Raw genomic sequence first — 20,134 nt, 5'->3', positions numbered from 1 at the left:
TTATCTTGTGTAAGATATATGAACTACAATATCATTTTTATTGAGAATTGGTCATACTAGAACTAATCTAATAATAAAATTAAAAGCCTTCTTTTTAATATGCATGATTACTTATGTAATGTACTGAGGGTTAGGTGAATGGTGAGGGTTAGGTGAGGAGTAGAATGAAGGGCTGAGGTTAGATGATAAGGTAAATATAAATAGGGGTGGGTTGAGAATAAAAGAGAAAATATGAAAAAGAAAGAAAATGAAACAGGAGAGGAGAGATTGGGCTAGGTCGGATTACTAAGGAGAAGGGAGATTAAGGAAGTTTGGAAGGAGATTCAAGAGAGGGAGTCGAAGAGAGCTACGAGTGAAGGTGTTTTACAAGTCTAGGGAACGATGGAAGCCAGAGGTAAACAAATTCTCAATTTCGAATTTGGTAAGGTGATATAGTGTGAGTCTCTATCTGGTCAAGTTGGTGGTTGATTCATGATTTGAGGGCATATAGAGGTGGAACATGATGAATAGAGTTGCTTAGTGGAGAGTGGAATGAGGACACAAATTGTGGGCAAGAGTGCTAAAGGGGGTATGTTTAGGTTTAGGTTTAGTGAAGGAGAAGATGAGTTAGAAGGAGTGTAAAGTAGGGATTGTAGGTGAGAGAGAGAGTCTACAGGAAACTGGAACGGTGATGTGAGCTGTCGTTTCGAGATGTTGAGGCGCCGATGTTGGTGCTGTGAACTGGAGATGCGCTGATGTTGGCAACGATAAAGAGAAATTTGACGAGCCAATGCCAGTGTTATAAAAAATAAGTGTGTGTGTGTAGGCTACTGGTGGCCAGCGTGTGTGAGTGTGCACTGAATGTGTGATTTCGGGAAAACCTGGACTGTATGTATATGTGTATGATGATGTTGTTTGTGTGTGGCCGATTGGGCTAGTGTGTGTGAATGTGGATTGAGTTCTATAAATTCTGGTTTGGTGATTGCCTAAACGAGGCGGTGTGTGCATGTATGTCTGGTTGTGTGTGCGTGAGCGACCGAACTAAAGTCAGTATATATTTGTATGTATATATATATATGGTAATTTCAGTTGATTGGAGTGTATTGACAGGATTGAGACTGGTGTATACTGTCATTGTATGATGTGTGATGGTTAAAGTGATATCCTATGAATGTGTGGCCATTGCAGGTCGGCATGGGGGTACAAAAAACATAAGGGATATGTTCTATAGGTAATCTGATAGTGGCACTGTTATAGTGTGGAGGTGTAGGGTGAGTGAATGTAGTGTGGGGTTGGTCTGAATGTGGTATGATGGCCTTATCATATAAGTGTTACTAAATGGTCATAAGGGGAAATGAGGGTAGTAGCAAGTTGTGAGTGTAGGGGTAGTGTCGAGTTAGAGATTCAAATATATTTTCATGCTTTGTTTGAATTTTTGAATTTGTTTTATTAGGTTAGAGTATGCTCACTGTATGTCATTTGTAGATACAATAAAGCAGGATTCGGAGCTAGAATCTCAGACGGTGGAGCAATAAGTAGAAGAAATCAAGTTAACTATACAATGGCATTTATGCTAGATGTTCATGTAAGTTTACTTCCCTATACTAGACACATATTCTTTTTTCTTGTTAGAATAGTTGTCACTAAAACTATTAGTTATAAAATAAAAATAATAGGATGACTTGCATGTATATTACTTAATTTGATTTGAATGAGATCATGAATATGAATGGATGGAATACAGGTGAAATTTTGAGCTACTAAACACCTAGGGGTGTTACAACTTATGTGTTGACTTTGTTGATAATAGTAACCTATTATGATTTGTATGTTATACGAATTTACGTGATCAACAAATACAAATAATCTTTCCACTATTTGTTTATCTTACCATATTTTAAAATAACAAAAATATTTTTTGTATCGAATAATTATAAATATTACGATATTTGTCAAATAATTCAATATAACTATTAAAAATTAATTATCATTCACTAGGTATACTTTGACTAAAGATTTGTACATTAACTTGTAAAATTTGAAATATATATTCTTTTCCAAATCATATGTAATTGATCATCACATATTATCTATATTTTTTTTTCCCATTCAAGCGATACTAAATAATTTCAATAAAAATATAGTATTTCATATATAAAATACAATAATGTACCAAGTATAAAGTTTCACTAAAAAGAATTGACACATAATATTTATAAGATTTAAGAAATTTATGAGAAAATTAATTTAGTATGTGAATATATCATAATAACTATCTCACTGATATAATGGAGTTCAACATTATTTTTAAATAAAATAATATGTATAAGTTTTTCTAATCTTATGACATCCCATTTAGAATTATTATACTTAAATATTATTGAATCAAAACGATTACAATTATTTTTGTATAATATTTTCGACATAATTTTTGTTTAATAAAATAAAATAAAATAATGACAATTATACTTTTATTTCACTATTTAAGTGATTTTATTATATAATAGTACTAATACTATTTAAGCAATATTGATAACCTATCTTTCCTCAAAAAAATATTTGTTATCCGTAACTAATCACTAGTATAAAATAAAAATAATGACAGAAACAAAATATTTTATATTTATGTTTTAATTAATATAAAATATAGAAAAATGAATTTCAAGCAATTATATTTGGAGAGTTCTATAAATAAAATGTTAAATAATTATTTTTTATCATTTTAAACTAATTGAAAACTTGTGATGTAATACCCGAACCGGAAAAATGATTTGAAATAAATTTTTTTATTTTTTAATTATTGATTTAAAATATTTGATTAATTTATTTTATTTTTATTTAAGTAAAATTTTGAAAAAAAAAATAAATTAGGGACGAGATTAAAAATAATTTTGAAAAAAAAAAGTGAAAATTTAGATTATAAAAGTGTTTTAAAAAGAAAAATTAGAAATAAGGAGTCAAAGTGCAAATAGAAAAAGTTCAACCACGTAGAACTGCCCAGTCAGTAATCTCGACGAACTAGAGCGCGTTGCATGGAAAGGCGCGTTGATGTCGGTGCCACGTGGGAAGCCATGCTGGTGATATGCGTGCCCCGCAATCAGATGACCCATTATCGATTTCGTGCGCGTGGATGACTCAGATCTGTTTTTTCTTTAGGTGCAATCATATGATTTAGATTAATCGCGATGAACGGTTTAGTTTCGTTTTCTCCGTAGGCACGATTGGATGGACGAGATTGATCCAATGGACGGTTCAAATCAATACGGAATGATTATAAATACTTCGCATCATACAGGAAACTAAACCCTTAACTGCTAGCCCCCACAGAAGATGAAGAATCAGATGCCAGAGAAGGAGCCCGACTGCTAACCGTTAATCGTCGTTGCACCGGAGGTACTCCCAACTGCCAAAAAAGTAAAAATTCCCCATTTTCACTCAGAATTTGATTCCGAGTACTCCTGTGGCCAAATCAGAGTAAGATGGATGGCAGGTGAGCTATAAACTGTGGACAAAATCCGACAGAGCTGCGACAATTAAAACCAAAACTCCTTTAATGAGTATCTTTCCAATTTCTGTTTCATATAATTTTTTGATCATTGTGTTCACCATCTTTTATGTGCAGTATAGCTGAAGAAAGAACCTCAGCTGCGAAGGAGGACCGGCGGAGCCGCCGTACTCGGAGGTCCCCCGCCGGTAGGTTCGATTTTTCTTTTTTGTGATTTTTCGTCCAAACGATGCCTCTAACGTGTTTTTCTGTAGGAATACGGCCAAAATTGGTCAAAACCGACAAAAATCAGTCAAAATCAGCCAAAATTGACCAAAATCGGGCAGGTCAAGACGAACGGCCGCCGTAGGTAGTAGAGCCTGCACCAGAGCACGGTGACATCATCATACTGGAACTGTAAAATTTGTCAAAATAAGTTTTGGACACCGATTTTATATTTTTATGATATTTTTAGGTACGTGATGAGTGTTTTGAATTATACAAAAAAAAATTAGGGAATTCGGTACCCGTTAAGAGGCGTAATAAATAGCTCGATATTTTGAAACATCAATTCAGGTAAGGATCTCTCACTCTATTTTTCGTTACGGTAAATTGAGGTTTAATGTTGTATAATTTTGTATTTTTATGAAAAATTAGAAAATTATAAAAATAATTACAAGTTACTAGTGGAGTCGGAATCAGTTAGCTCACAATGGTCTTAATTCTTGTTTATTTTTTTTGTACTATTCTACTAGCTTGATTTTCGTTTGACACTTATTCTTAATTTATATTTCAATAGTCTTATCAACTTATTTGGTTATTTCGTTTATATACTGTCAGTATTAATGCAGTTTAATTGATATATGAATGTGATATGAGATATTAGTATGAGTTTGTTAGTTGTTTGCTATGAGAATCTTTATGTGAAAGATTTACTAGGTACCCAAGAAAAGGGCGGACGGACCTGGTACATAAAGAACCCTACCGTAATTGTTACCTCAGTTATATAAGGCTGAGAAGTCCCTTACCGGAAATGTTTGGAGTATATGGTTTACCCTCATACTGGACGAGGTGTGGGGATGACCGGTTAATTGTTAAAATTGGATATTGGGTTCACGAGGAGGGGGAATACCCTTATGGACCTCCAGGGGTACCAGTAAGCAAGTAAGAAAAAAAAGTTATTGTTTCTTATTCTCTTATATGTAAAAGTGAAAAGTGATATGAATATGGATTTTCATAGGTTATTTTTGGAAAACTCATTACGGTAAGTACGAAATAAACGGTTTTTTTTATATTAAATTAATTTACTTAAATTAAGTATTTTATTAGTGGTTTTATGATTTTTACCAATGTTCAGTATTCCGTATCTGTTATTAGTGTGATATTCTTACTGACGTAGTATAGCTCACCATTTCATTAATTATTTTTAGATCAAGAGAATTAATATCCAGATTTGGATCAGTAAGAAGATTGTAAGTAGTTCACTATTCAAACTCCATTCAAGTACTAGTGAAGATTGTCTTAAAATGTTTAGTTATTCGCATTTCATTTCATTTCTTTAATTTTTGTTTGTTTTTTAGAAGAGATATTTTCATAATTTTATTAGACATTCAAAATTATTGTGTAAAAAATGTAAACTCTAACTTTATTAATCGTTTTTGCATTAAATTTATAATTTTTTTTAAAGTTTTAAGTCCTTATATATGAACTATATATATTTTATGTTAAATATGTAAATAAATTAATATTATTTTATTATTCAAATACTTCATTAGTTTATTTATATAAATACTATATCGATTTATGTTATTTAAAAATTTATAATTCGTATAACTTATAAATTCATATGAAATTTATAAATAAGTATGAGTACCATATTTTTTTCCAATAAAATCATTCTTTTAATCGTATTTAAGAACATCAATTTTAAATATTATTAATTTATAATATTTTTTAAAAAATATGAAAAAATTCTTAAGATATTTATCCAACCTATTATATTGTCACCTAACCCATGATTTTAAAATTATTAACACTCTTTTTTAAGATATTAATTTTTAAAACATAGTAAGATATTAACTTATTATTAGACTACTATATATTTTGTGAAATTAATATATTTTAATAATTAGTAATATATACAAAGAATAATATAATTAATAATATCATACCTTTTTAACTATGTATATACAAAATACATAGCCCTACTTAAATCTATTACCTTATAAATACGCTTTGATTACCAATTAACTTTGGTTCATACTATATTTTAATAAATTAATAAAAAAATTTTAGACAGCTAATAAAATTTATAAAAACAAAATTTCCATATTTTATTTAGAAGAAATTGCATTTTTGCGGAGTGTGTTTCTCGTGTTTTGGCTGCCCCGCCACGCTTTTCACACCCGCTGACTTTTTAATGCTTTTGTTACTTTACCAAGAAAGGAGAAAAATTCGACGACGACGACGACGACTAAATGTTTGACTCCATTGACGAACTCAATTTCGTTTCATATTCCTTTATCTTTCTCTCTTGCGTGTAGAACATTCATGAAGAATTAGCTTCTCAGTTTGGTCTCTGGTTATTTCATTAGCTCGGTTGATCCCGTTCTTCGAGTCTTCTGCTCCTCTGCAAATTAATCTCTGGTAACAATTTTTCTTTTTATGTATCGGGATTGTTATTTTGCTCCTGTTCCATTTCTTTTTCAATTAGAGGAAAAATGGAAGCCAACTGAACTGAAGCTTTTAAGTAATTTATTGCTCTCTGCTCTTCACTCGGAGCTTCGGCTGGAGTGTGTTTTGCTGTTAGATTCTTGTAACTCAATGAGTAACTTAATAATTTTAGTTTCTCGGCGATGAATTTCCTTTCGGTTTTCGTTTTTGTTGGTAATCAAGAAGAGACTTTGTCCTCTTTCTACGTGCCTGCAATTGAGTGGCTCTTTACATGATTAACTTATATGTGATCCAATATCTGTCAATGTTTTATGTTTAGCGATATGTGTGAATGCATAGAGAGTTAGTGTGTGTTTCTTGCGGTTTACTTTATGGTACAATTTGAATTTTTCCTTCTTGTTTAGTGCTTTTGATTATCTCTGTATTCATTGTCTATGGTACATCACACGTTACTCTTTTGTTCTCTAGTAGAACTGTTTGTTTGTCATATGTTTAAAATCTTTAGCTTATTCGAATGCAAGCGAAATTAATTTTTATGAATATTTGCTTTTGCTTCTTTGGGTGTCATTGAAGTGCTTGTATAGTGATGAGCCTGAAACTTGACCCTTCTATTGGTGGTTGATTAACTTCTCCATTTATCTTGCTTTGTGATTAGGTAGAGGATACCTTGTATTATGGTAGTCTGCCAAAATTTAAGATTTTGTGGCTAGGCTCAAAATTCAGTAACAATGCTGACTGAGTTGTGCACCTTATGAAAAGATGCTGGATATAAACTGTGGTTGGATTCTTAAAGCTTAGATTAATACCGTTTTGTATGATAATTTATTATGGGTATTATGTCCCTGTTTGTTATTTGGTACTTTGGTTCCGGCCAATTGCTCTTGAATCAAGAGTGTCCACAGTCCTAACCATTAAAATTATTTTTGTTTAGATTAGGCATACTTGTGTGATTAGTGGAATTGAGCCAAATAATAAGTTTGCTTCCTACAAACTATTACAAGGGATGTTGATCCCAAAATTGACTAGGCAGCCCATTGTTGGCAAGTTTTTCATGAGGTCCTTAGCAATCAATCTCTTCCTAATACTTGTGAGATGTCATCAATGAGGCTTAAAAATTCCATTTAAGTTTTGCATCCTCCAATTTAATGATGGGACATATATTGTTCTGAGAAAACCTCTAAAACAGGTTATGGGAATTATCTTCTGTCAAATAATTATGGCAAATAATTGAGTTGAGTGACTAATTATTCAAAAAAATTAAACTTATAGGATTGTTATTTTATAGAGTAAAGTGAACTTTGATATTCTGTGGTTTGGAGTTTTTTAGATTGAGTTTATTTATATTGGTTTCCTTGTACCTTGTTCATTAGTCACGCAATATAGCACCACTGGTGTAAGTACATGAACATTCTGAATTTAAAAGATTTGATTAGTGGAAGACTCATATTGAAGCATCCATTTTTTAAATTAAAATTTTTATTAGTTTTAATACATACAAGTTTCAACAAGATTTCCAGTATGGATTTTATTTACTTCAATTTTTTTTTTTTTGCATTTTAAGTTTTATTATTTGGTTTATTTTTCTATATTATAATTATAAGAAGTTTAAATTGAGTCATTGATGTGTTAAATTTTTTAAAATTCAACTGTTCATGTTTTCAATCTAACAATATTATATTAATTAACTAACAGTTAAATCATAAATACTGAAACTATTAAAAATAAGCGATATTCGTTGAATTTTGAAAAATAAAAACCACATGATATCAAATTATAATTTATTCTATTTTATATTATGTCGAAATACATGTCTTTAGACAAGTGAGATTCTGATGAAAGAGCGAAGAGTCGATAGGGAGAAGTAAGATAGTGCAAGTCAAGCCTGCCTCAAAGATTTACTCAAAAAAAAAAAAGCCTATCTCAAAGTTCAAATGATAGGTAAAGGAAGGGTGAGTAATAAGGAGAGGGTTGCTGTCAAGGTTTGAAAACAAAATTTCTCGGCCTGATACCATGAGAAATGAATTTGGTGGATTATTTCAACTGTTTAAGGCTTGAACCAAAAATTTCTTGGCCTGATTCATGAGAAATAAGAAAGGTGAATGCTTAATAATTAAGCTTTCTTTTGAGGAAATAATCATAAAAGTTTGAGTTTAGGGAAAAACATATTAGTTTTTATTATGTTCTAACATGTTATATTATATCTTGAGTGCATTTCTTTGATTTTGATTTACTCAAGGAAGTATTATTTCCTGGCATCAACTCAGGTCTACATTCACTTCTTGTTAGTTTCCATGAACACTTGGAAGTAAGAATCATATCATGCAAAAGTTTTGGTTTGAATTGGACAATGATTGTGGGGAATGGGAATAAAAATGAGGCATGAATTAAGATTTCCAAATTGAGAATGGAGACATTAGGTGCTACTGGATAAGAGGGTGTCTTGAGGAGGACTACAGCTGTCAATTTGATGTCTTCTCAAAACAACTTGATGCCTGGGTTTGAAAGCAATGGGGTTCAGACTCATAGCTTTGATTTGAAAAACAGGTATGACATGAACTTGGCTAAATGGAAAGAAGTGCTTTCTGCAATTTATGATTTGAATTTAATCTACAAGGATGTGCTAGCCTGTCAATTTGGGGTATTCAATTCTATATCAAATATTTGAAGTGGCTATTACTTTTTTGTTCTCTAGGCATGACTTTGGAACGCATGTTGCCCCAAGGAAAGTAAACGGAGATGGAAATTTTAATAATGTTCAAGATCAAGAGGCTATGGTAACAGCTCTTATTTTCAAACAATAATTCAAAAGTGGAAGCTTGAGATGATTCTCTCACACGAATATTGTGTGTAACAATCTCCTCTTGTTTCAAAGAAAAGTTCTTTTCTTATGTGAAATAATCTCTCAAGCAGGAACTTTATTCAAGAGCTAGAGCATTGGAAGAGGAGATAAAAATTCTCCGTAACCAAGTTTCTGGTGCCTGTTTAAAGGTTCTCTATTGCTCTGAAAACTTTTTTTTCCACCTTTTTTCTACAAGTGTAATTATTATTACTATTACATTTATGTTTCTAACATGCTCAAGAATATATCATACTTTATGGTATCAGGACATGCAGTTGCTGAATGAAAAGTATGCATTAGAGAGAACAATATCTGACTTGCAAATGGTTTGTTTCCACCTTAGTCTGTATATATGTGTGTTGTTCTATCTATCAAGTCAGATAACATAGAGTTCATCTTGCATTACCTAGGGTCTAATATAACAGTACTTTGGGTGTAGGCAATTCATGAGAAGCAAAACGAAGCTGTCTCATGTGCATTAAATGAATTAGCTCGTAGAAAAGGTGATATTGAGGAGAATTTAAAATTGGTTCACGATTTGAAGGTAGTCTATATTTTCATTTTCCAATTCATTTTTGTTCTCGTAAATAATATTATATTTTTGTGGTAAATGCTATGCTATTAAAATGGTTTAAATAATATTATATTTTTGTGGTAAATGCTATGCTATTAAAATTGTTTAAATAATATTATATTTCTGTGGCAAATGCTATGCTATTAAAATTGTAGTAGAACCATGGTGGGGAATGATAATCTATGGAATTTACCCCCAACTGGGCCATGTTAGTCCTGTCAGACATGGAGAATTTTTCTATAATGCAATATTCCTATCCTCTTGTGAAACAACCCAAAGGCTCGAAACTAAGCGAATCTGTTCAATGAGATGATTCTAACATAATTCTTCAAGAGATCAAGTGAAGGAAGACAAGTAACTGAATTAGTATAGGATTTCAATTGAAAAAATATAAGCTTAGTTACAGAAAATTATTTTAAGATTGCATATTCTAACTTCATGTTCATATAAAAAATTTATAAGGTTGAAAAATGAAATAAATTTGGAAAATAAAGAGCAAATATGTTATGAGTTTGAAAACAATTTTTTGTTTTTTTTCCAAATAATTTTGCTATCTTTTTCCAAAATTTATTTTCATTTTCAGCTATTAGCATGTTTTTATATATATTTGACAGAAAATGAGAACTCGATCATCTCCTACAACGAATAGCGACAATGTATTCTCTTTTCCTTTTCACATGCTTAATAACTGTATCTAGTTTTATTTCTATTTCATCCGTCCTTGTTGGCAAGTTAATATGATGCTGTCCCTTCCAAAGGGAAGGTTTTTGCTACTCATACAACCTGTTAGCTGCTTTATGTATATCATCTTTTAAGGTTGGGCTTTACCAGTTTTATCCCATTTGACCTCTTATCTTAAATATCTCATGATAACTATTTCTGTCAAAAACATTAATGTTGGATAAATCTAAAATTAATTGGATTCATCATCACAATCCTGGGTCCAAGTTGCTAGTGATTTCTTGAAGTACTATATTATTTTTAGTTTTTGTTTGACTCTATGTTTAGTATCTTACTTGCTACTTATGTATTACTAATTAAGAGCACTGATTAATACATTTAGTAAGAACCTTATCTTCTCTCCAGGTGGCAGAGGATGAGAGATATGTCTTCATGTCATCCATGCTTGGCCTACTGGCTGAATATGGATTTTTGCCACGCGTTGTAAATGCATCTGCTATATCCAACAATGTGAAGGTATTAGGTCCCTGGCCTTCATCATTTTTACGCTTAGAATGAGAAATGTTGGGTATAGAATGGAGTCTACTGCTTATTCATTTTCTGGCCTTCTATTTCATATCCCATGAGATTGTTTTTCTTTCTTTTTCTTTTCTCTTTAGTTTTTGTAAGTGCATATGGAGGTTTACTAGGTGTTAAGCATCTACATTGAAGAATTATCTATAATAAGTGAGTTATAGCAATCATGAGTATGGCCAGGGAAAAACTTCTCTTGTAAGAGTATTTTGTTCTCTTTAAATCTAGTTGATTAGCAACTTTAACTTTTCACTAATATTTGCAGTACCTGCATGATCAATTGGAATGGAAGATTAGAGCTTCTCATGTAAGCTTTCTACCTTGTAGCTTTATTTTATGCTCATTGTGCTCATTCTCATCATTTGTGATATATTTAGGACAACTGCATTTTTGTATTTACATATAACAATATGGTTTTGTTAATTCCACTCCATTCTATGCTGTGTTTTGGTTATGCAAGACTGTTTATTTTATTGTTTTGCTGCTTTTTTGCCTCACCTCAAAAGCGAGCTCATTTAGATTTTTCTTGTCCTTGGAGATTCTATAAATATTCAAATCAGTAAAATAGTGCTAAAAGAGGTAAAGAGGCTCTTTTAGTAGATGTTTTAGGGCTAAAGGGAACTACATCATTGCAAAGGTACTTTCCGGCATGCTTAGTGAGCCACTTCATGTTACCATAACCTGTAATCAAAGTGCTTTATGGGTGGCAGACAAATTTTAGATGCACTTTTAGTAGCCATGAGGTAGTGGAATATACTAGGAAATCAAAAAGAAAAAGTTTGGTGCTTAAACTCAATCTTGAGAAGGCATATGATCGTGTGAGTTTGAGATTCTTGGATAGGGTTATGGAGGAAAAGGGGCTAGGGTCAAGATGGAGGAGGTGGTATAAGGTTGTTTGTCCTCTACCTGTTTCTCAGTAATTGTGAATGGGAACCTCAGGAGTAGGTTAAGACATCTGAGGTTTGAGGCAAAACGACCCGCTTTCCCCTTTTCTATTCACCATTGTTGTGGATGTACTGAATGGTATGACTTTATCAGCAGAAAGACGAAGATGTGTGAATGGTTTGAAAGTCTGGAAAGGATGGAGTAGAAATCTCACATCTGCAATTTGTTGATGACTCCATCCTCTTCTTGAGTCAAGATGATTTGTCCCTGCCTCGGGTCCTAACTCTTAGTTTTTTGAGATTATTTTGGGCTTAAAGATAAATCTGAGTAAGAGTGAGCTTATTGGGATAAACATGGATGATGCAATAGTTGAGGAGCTAGTGAGAGAGATTGGATGCTGTAAGCTACAGTGACCTGTTATTTACCTTGGTGTTCCCTGGGGGGAATTCGAGGACCACATCTTTTTGGAGAAAGGGTAGAATCAAAGCTAAGTGCCTTGAGAGTTAGAAAGGGGGTCTGTTCACTTTGGGGCATAAAGTTACTCTGAGAGAGACTTGCCTTTTCAATATCTCACTATACTCTGTCTCTCTTTAGGATTTTGGCTAGGGTAACAGAGAGTATTAAGGGAACATGAGGAGATTTCATTGGTCAGGGGAAGGAGATGACTTTAAAGATCGCTTAGTTAATTGGGAAGAGTGTTGTAAATTGAAGAAATTGGGAGGCTATGGATTGGGAATCTTAAATTATAAAGTTTGTCATTATTAACTAAATGGCTATGGTGATTCCCTAGGGAACCAGACTCTTTGTGGCATAGGGTAATCAAAGACATCCACGGGAGTGAAAGGGGTGTGTGAATGCCTACGCTATAAGGTATGTTTCCCATTGCAGTACCTGGAAAGCCATCTCACTGGCCCATCCTTCTTTTCTGCCACATCTTCACTTTTCAAATGGAGATGGCTCCACTTTGAGTTTCTGGGAGGATATATAATTGGGTAATCAACCATCAGCTGTGCAATTTCCCAGATTATACAGCATCTTATTCAAACATCAAGCTCCTTTTTCTCAATTTTTAGTTCATACTAAGGATGGGACATACTGGAATTTCTAATTCATACTAAGGATGGGACGTACTGGAATTTCCACTTTTCCTGCAATATTTCTGATAGGGAGACTCTGGACATGTTAGCTTTTGGGATCTCTTTGTCCCTATTACACCATCCACAAAACTTGACCTTAGACTATGGAACATGGAATCATCAGGACTCTTTACTTGCAAATCCCTTTCTGAGTACCTTATAAATCCCTCTCCTCTTGCCTCTCACAATGACACTATTAAGAAGACACGCTAGATTTAAATCCCAAGGGTTTTTGGAAGGCTCCGACTCCATCTAAGGTGAAGCTCTTTGTACGGACAGCTATTCACCAAAAGCTGGACACTAATGATTTTGCTCTAAATTCGTCCTCCATATCAGTCTCTATCTCCTGATATATGTGCTATGCGCTTTAATGGTGGAGAAACACATGACTACTTATTTATCCACTGCAATGTTGGCTTGGAAGTTATGGACAGATTTGTTCAAGTTGTTTGGAGCTGTTTGGGTGTTGCTTGCGCAGTGGAAAGTTTTTTCTCCATGTATTTGAATGAAAATGGTCTGAGGAAGGTTGCCAAGCCTTCGTGGCAAGGTGCTCTATTTGCTGGTTTATGGTGCATTTGGCTTGCTCCCAACTTAAGTTTTTAATAATAGAAGCACTTCTTATTTCGAGCTGTCGGATAGGGTGCTCTTCCTTGTGTCCCTATGGACTAAAAGGCATGGATGCTACCAGGATATTAGCATCTCTGGTCTTCAATGCAACTGGGAAATCATTATTCATTAGTCTTGACAACTAACCCCTCTTTCTGTCTCTTTTTTCTTTCCTTTTCTTCTTTTGTTTTTCTTGTTGGGTTTTGTTTTGATCTTATTTCTCTTATTTCTTTTAGGAGGATGTCTCATTCTCCTTTGCTGTATTTTTCTTATCTACTCTTAATAAAATCTTCTTTTTCTATTATAAATAGTTAGAAAAAATATCGAATATTTCTTGTATTTTATTCAAATAGGTAGGGGTATATATACATACAGATGAATTCATATATGGTAACCAATCAAAATTATCTTATAAATTTTCTTCCTAATTACGCTAATATATTTAGAAAGGTAATCATACTATTATGTGCAAATATTATTTTATAATATTCTAATACTCTCCCTCAAACTGGAGTATAGATATTAATCATGCTCAGTTTGTTTCGAAGATACTCAGTTCATGTTCCATTCAGAGGTTTTGTGAATATATATTAAGTTGTTCTCATTTCTTTACATAAACTGGTAGATATAGTTTTTCTGAATTTTCTCTTGGATGAAATGACAATTAATCTCAATATGTTTGGTTCTCTCATGATACACCGGATTTGAAGTAATATGAATGACAGCCTGACTATTGCACCAGAGTTTTGTAGGAGATGTGAGATTCAAACGCACTTCATCTAAAGGATGATGTATCTATAAGACTTCACATGTGTACTGAGCCATAACTCTATATTCAGTCTCTACGCTTGAGCGAGATACAACTATTTGTTTTTTCTTTTTTCATGATACGAGATTCCCATCAACAAAAACACAATAGCTTGTAGTAAACCTCTTATCAATGTTAGATCCAACCCAATCGATATCTGTAAAACATTCAATGTGAGTATGCTCATGATTTCTAAATACTATATCAAGTCCTGGAGCACTTTTTTAGTAGTACAAAATCTGTTTCAGAACCTTACAGTGTTTGATTATAAGTGCAGATATAAATTGATTCGCAACACTGACATGATATGCAATATTTGAACGAGTCACAATGAACTAGTTTAATTTTCTCACTAATCACCTGTATTTTTCTGAATCATCAAGGGGATCACCATCATTGTTTATAAAATGTATATTTGATGCTATTGGTATATTGCATGACTTAGCTCCCAGTTTTTCTTTTTCTACAAGTAGATCAAGTACATACTTCTTATGAGATAACAAAATCTCTTCCTTACTTCTTATTACTTCAACCCCAAGAAATATTTTAGCTGTATTAAATCTTTTATATGAAATTTGGTAAGCAAGAATTACTTGAGAGAGGATATTCCTACATGATCATCTATTATAATTATAATATCATTAACATGAATAATAAGAAGTATAATACCAGCTGTTGATGTTTATACAAAACCGAATGATCGCACTTGCTCTTTTTCAATCTACATTCATAGATTACTTCATTAAACTTGCCAAACCACGCATAGAGATTTTGCTTCAAACTATATAAAAATTTCTTCAACTGACAAATTTTCTCGTACTCTTATTGAGTAACAAATCTAAATGATTGTTCTATATACACTTCTTTTAAGATATCACTATTAAAAAATGCATTTTTAATGTCCAGCTGGTGTAAGAGCCAGTTTCGAGAGGCTGCAATAGAGGTAAATAAATAGATATAAGTAAGTTTGGCTACTGGAGATAATTTATCAGAATAATCTACCCCATAAATATGAGTATAATCTTTTCTATCAGTTCAATTTTAAGTCTCGTCGTAGAGTTATCTGGATTCACTTTGACTGCAAATATCCATTTGCACCCTACAGTTTTTTTTTCTTTGGATAAATCTATTAGATCCCAAGTACGATTATCATTAAGAACATTTATTTGCTCAAGCATGGCATTATGCCAATCAACATAATTCAGAGCCTCCTTAATTGTATTCACTATAAAAATTGAATTTATAAAAATAATTAAAGAGTTAGATGAAGGAGACAAGTGATCACATGAAATGAAATTAGCTACAGGATAAGTAGAGTGAGAAAAAATGTATTGATGTGTACCTTTACTAAGATTGATGGGAAGATCAAGATCATGTGTGGAAAGATCAGATGACGAAGAAGTTGGTGCAAGATATATATCATTAATCTGTTGCCTTCTTGAATAAACATGAATAATTGGTGGTTTTCCTTGAGTTGGAAGCACACTATTATTAGTTTGCTCAACTAGAACAGAAAGCACATCGGGAGAAATACCTTTATTTGCTTGTTTTGTAGAGGTACTAGGTTGGGACATAGAGATGAGGCACTCATCATCCTTCAACTGATCTATAGAACTAGATGGTGAGGAGAAGAACGACATTTTTTTTGAAAAGATTAGATCAGTTGATACCAAATATTTATTTGGGTATGGAGAGTAACGCCGATATCCCTTCTGCAGGCGATAATATCACAAAAAGACAAATTTCAAGACTTTGAGATCCAATTTAGTAATATTGTGTCGCACATTTCGAATATAACAAATACTACCAAATACTCGCGACTGCATTGGAAACAATGTCTTTTTTGGAAAAAGAACACTGTAAGTAATATCACCCTTCAAGTATTGTAGATGGTAGGCGATTAATTAAAAAACAAGCAGTGGATACAACATCGGAGTAGAATTACTTAAGACCTATGTCTGGAACAAAATAGTTCGAGTAGTCTCAAGTAAATGTCCGTTCTTTCTCTCAGTAACCCCGTTTTGAGATGGTATATCAACACAAGAAAACTGATAAAGAATCCGTTGTTGAGTCATATAATTTTGAAATGAGTCTCACATATATTTTTTGATATTATCACTTCTTAGCACATGCACAGAAACATTAAATTGGATTTTGATTTTTACATGAGAAGCACAAAAATGAGCAAACACTTCAGAACGATTTTTCAATAAAATATATTCAAGTCATTCAAGAAAAATCATTCACAAAAGTAACAAATTACTTAAACTCTGTTTTAGACTTAACAGGGCATGAACCCCAAATATCAAAATAAACTAATTCAAAAGTAAACTCAGCTCGTTTATTAATTCTTGAATTTAATGAGTTATAATGATGTTTTGCAAATTGACATGACTCATAATATAATGAAGATATATCATAAAACTGATGATATAACTTCTTCAACACAGTGAGAGATAAATGTTCTCATTGACAATATGCTTCTAATGAAGAGAGGACACTAGAGTAGACAACTGATCGAAGCACCCAACTATCAAGAATGTAGATACTTTCTGATACATGTCTTTGAACAATAATTTGCTTCGTCATAAGATCCTGAAAAAGGTAATTATTAGGAAAGAATAAGATATAACAATTAAGATATTTGGTTAGTTTACTTATAAAGATCAAATTGAAAGCAAGTTTAGATAAATTTAATGCAGATGTCAGAGTAACGGAGGGAGTTAGTTTTATAGTAGCAGAACCCTCAAAATTATAGGTTGACTCATTAACAATAATTACAAGAGAGGGTGTTTTGTGTGATCGAAAGGTAGAGAAGATATTAGAGTTACCTGTCATGTGATTTATTGTATCAAAATCAATCACCCATTTGTTGAAGGAGGAGATAAGACATTTTTTACCTGGTTCAACATAAGTAATGATTAGTGTGTATTCCTTCAAGAACTCTTGAAACTGAGAGACTCTTGCATACTCATTAGTTGAAACCATAATAGTTTTATCAGAAAAGGAGTTAACAGTAGCAACAAAAGCAATATTAGCAATTCGTGTTCTCTGATTCCACTTTTATAATTTATTGAATTGCTGTTTTGTATGTTCTTGCTCATGACAGTAATAATTGACAGTATTGCTTAAATCATTGTTCTGATTGTCCATTGCTTTGTTTCCTCCTCTGTTATTTTTTTTTTCTCTTCCTTTGGCAACAAAAACATTGGTGGGATTGGGTATAGTATTCTACATGTGTAATACCCTACGGAAAATTTCTTAAAGAGATGTGATCTCGGATCTAAATAGAATTTGAGATTTGTCAGTTTCAAATTCAAATAAAAGACTAGTCAAGAAACTTATTATGGTCATCTGCTTTCTTTGAGTTTATTGTACTTTAATGTCAGTACTGAACGACAAAAGTACATTAGCTTCTTCATATGTGTTTTTGAATTCCATAAAATAGGTCATGAGAGATTTGACATCCTTTTCGGCATGGTAGAAGGACTTACAAATATCATACATGCGGGACACAATTTCTTTACTTGAATAAATTCTAAGTAATCCATTAGTTACTTAACATACTCACAGTGATTAATTAAGTTAATTACTTCACTGTCAATTAGTAGAAGCAACCATGCATCATCTTTTAGCCATACTTATTTAGTTCTATTAGTGGGAGGGTTTTGAGTCAAGTGATCGTTCTTGTCAATACTGCGTAGATAAACCCTAATAGTTTTACTCCACTCTAAATAATTTGTGTCATTCAATTTGTGTTTAGTGATCATTGACATGGCTGAGACTATCTCATTTATAGAGAATTTGTTATCACTCATTTTAACTCAGGAATCACAAAAATACCATCCATAATACCCAAAATATAATAGTCAGTGATACACAGAAAACACTGCAAATAAACCAGAAATTATGACAAAATAGAGTCTCTCTTCACGTACGGCTGCCAACAAACTACCAAAACCTCACTTTCACCACTGAAGATTCTCACTGCCATACGTGTCGTTGCTGGAAACCACCAAAGAACTTCCCTTTGACCGGAAATCACCGCAGAATCCAAATGTGCACTCAAATCCGAAATGAAGCTCGCAAAATCGCCCGAAATTGCAACGGAGAATAGAAAATTGCTTGCTGCAATGTGCTCCACTTCGGCTTTCTCCTCTCCGGCCTTCTGGTTTCATGCTTAGAATTGGCCGACCAAGCTTCTCTTCGACTTTTGTCTTCGTGCGAAACTCGACATGCACGTGAAACAACTTCCTCCGGCACACCTGATGCGCGTGGAACCAAATAGCTAAGGAAACAATTTCTTCTGCTTCTTCTGTGTACACCACTGTGCTGGCCGAACTCTGAGCTGGTCGAAGGTCGATGGTCGGTGGTTGACTTCCTCCAGCGTCGGGAAAGGGTTGTTCAACCATTGTTTTGGTCTGATCTTATCTGACCCCTAAAACTCTAATCCTAGCTTTGATATCATGTAAAGAGTTAAGAAAAATGTTAAATATTTCTTATATTTCATTCTTATAGGAATAATGATATGTATACATACAGACGAATTCATATATGCTCACTAACATAAATTACCCTATTAATTTTCTTTCTAATTATGCTAATTTTTTTGAAAAGATAATCATATTATTATGTACAAAAAATATTCTATAATGTTATAATATCTATCAAAGGAAAAGGAAACTACATCTATGTGTCTCTTGGTTTTTCTCCTGTTGGCTATTTTACAGTGATAATCTTGTTTGTTCTTGCTATTTGTTTAATAGAAGCCCTTCTAATAGTTATAATATTGAATACCCACCAATTTATTTCCTGATACACATACGTGCTCGCATCCATTTTATTGCGAGTGTATGGATGTCTGTATGCATGCATGTTTCTAGTACGAGTTCTCTCTTAGTCAGCATGTGAATATGGGTCTATCTTTTTTGGGTACATCTTTTTGTGCTAACGTTAACATGTAAAGGGTTTTAATGCAAAGTATTACATGTCAATCAATGGTGTTGAATTGCTTTTTTCACAGGATAGAATTGGTGACTTAACATCTGTGGGGGAGACTCTCCCCGGAAATAGGGTTCATGGTAAAGATATCCTTGGTTCTGGCATCATTAACAATCAACCTCCAGAAAGAGCCACGGTATTATTTGCAAGTAATCTAATAGATTAGTTTCTTATTGTTGTTGAATTTTTGATGCTTAAATTTTCTTTTTCTGTACCATGTTATTATTAGTTGTTCCAATTTAAATCCAATTCTTTCTTCTTGCAGGGTCATCATGTCTTCTCTCACAATGAAACCCACGCAGATGAAAGTCATCTGAATTCAGCTGGCAATCTGATCAGACATAGGCATCTGAGTGAACCTACAGATAGAAATTTGATGTTTAATGGTGAGACGCATGCAGTATTTACTGGTGGACGATCTGTGCAAAATTCTCTGGGCCCTGATAGGTTGGCATTATTTTTTTTGCTTTACTCTACTTGTGGTCAGTTTTGGCCCAATAATTGGTTAATACTTAATAATTTAACTTTCAGCGATATCACACTCTGTTACCACTAAACTCGGTTGATACCCTACTTTTTGAACACCAACTTTACTTTCAGTTATGTCAGTTTTCTTTGTCACAAAGGTTTATATGCTGTTAGACTTCTGTAAGTATGTTTGAGGACACTATCCACTGGTCATGAGTGTTTATCCTTAAGAGTTTAAGGTTCTGTTGTTTATGGATTCTATTTTATTGCACCAATACATGTTAGTACGTGCTTGTGACAGACAACTAAGTTTGATGCATTTAACAACATTATCACTACGGCCATTGTCATTCTTGTCGTCTGGTCTATGATCTTCAGGGTTAATTTGATTAATCTGACCTTTTTTATTTGCATGGCACTAAAAACA

The 20,134-nt window shown here is 33.0% G+C and overlaps 1 protein-coding gene and 1 long non-coding RNA gene across 6 annotated transcripts in view; both read left to right on the top strand.

The window, feature by feature from the left end:
- The first annotated feature begins 119 nt into the window (after positions 1 to 119).
- On the top strand, positions 120 to 4,384 carry LOC148253532 (uncharacterized). 3 transcript variants are annotated; one of them, XR_015821652.1, is made up of 5 exons: positions 145 to 394; positions 1,465 to 1,564; positions 3,602 to 3,672; positions 3,739 to 3,858; positions 3,939 to 4,384. It is a non-coding gene; the product is annotated as an uncharacterized LOC148253532 (long non-coding RNA). The 3 variants fall into 3 exon arrangements; XR_015821651.1 differs by having other exon boundaries at positions 150 to 394; positions 3,739 to 4,384; XR_015821650.1 differs by lacking the exons at positions 3,602 to 3,672; positions 3,739 to 3,858; positions 3,939 to 4,384 and having other exon boundaries at positions 120 to 394; positions 1,465 to 1,718.
- A 1,453-nt stretch (positions 4,385 to 5,837) lies between these two features.
- Positions 5,838 to 20,134, top strand: part of LOC110825950 (uncharacterized) — a 46,813-nt gene continuing 32,516 nt past the window's right edge. The window contains exons 1-10 of one of the 3 annotated variants that reach the window (XM_088223479.1): positions 5,838 to 6,109; positions 8,401 to 8,680; positions 8,829 to 8,910; positions 9,047 to 9,124; positions 9,242 to 9,301; positions 9,415 to 9,519; positions 10,636 to 10,746; positions 11,069 to 11,110; positions 19,262 to 19,375; positions 19,505 to 19,686. In XM_088223479.1, coding sequence (XP_088079605.1) covers positions 8,604 to 8,680; positions 8,829 to 8,910; positions 9,047 to 9,124; positions 9,242 to 9,301; positions 9,415 to 9,519; positions 10,636 to 10,746; positions 11,069 to 11,110; positions 19,262 to 19,375; positions 19,505 to 19,686 — 851 coding nt within the window. In that variant the 5' untranslated portion in view covers positions 5,838 to 6,109; positions 8,401 to 8,603. Of the gene's footprint in view, positions 6,110 to 7,953; positions 8,232 to 8,400; positions 8,681 to 8,828; positions 8,911 to 9,046; positions 9,125 to 9,241; positions 9,302 to 9,414; positions 9,520 to 10,635; positions 10,747 to 11,068; positions 11,111 to 19,261; positions 19,376 to 19,504; positions 19,687 to 20,134 lie in introns of those variants that run through there. The other 2 variants (XM_088223477.1, XM_088223478.1) reach the window with 2 other exon arrangements.

Source organism: Carica papaya, chromosome 6, assembly GCF_054855325.1.
Source record: "Carica papaya isolate Zhongbai chromosome 6, ASM5485532v1, whole genome shotgun sequence".
Classification (NCBI taxonomy): domain Eukaryota; kingdom Viridiplantae; phylum Streptophyta; class Magnoliopsida; order Brassicales; family Caricaceae; genus Carica; species Carica papaya.
The sequence above is the reverse complement of the archived record's forward strand: the minus strand, read 5'-3'. Positions and strand labels throughout refer to the sequence as shown.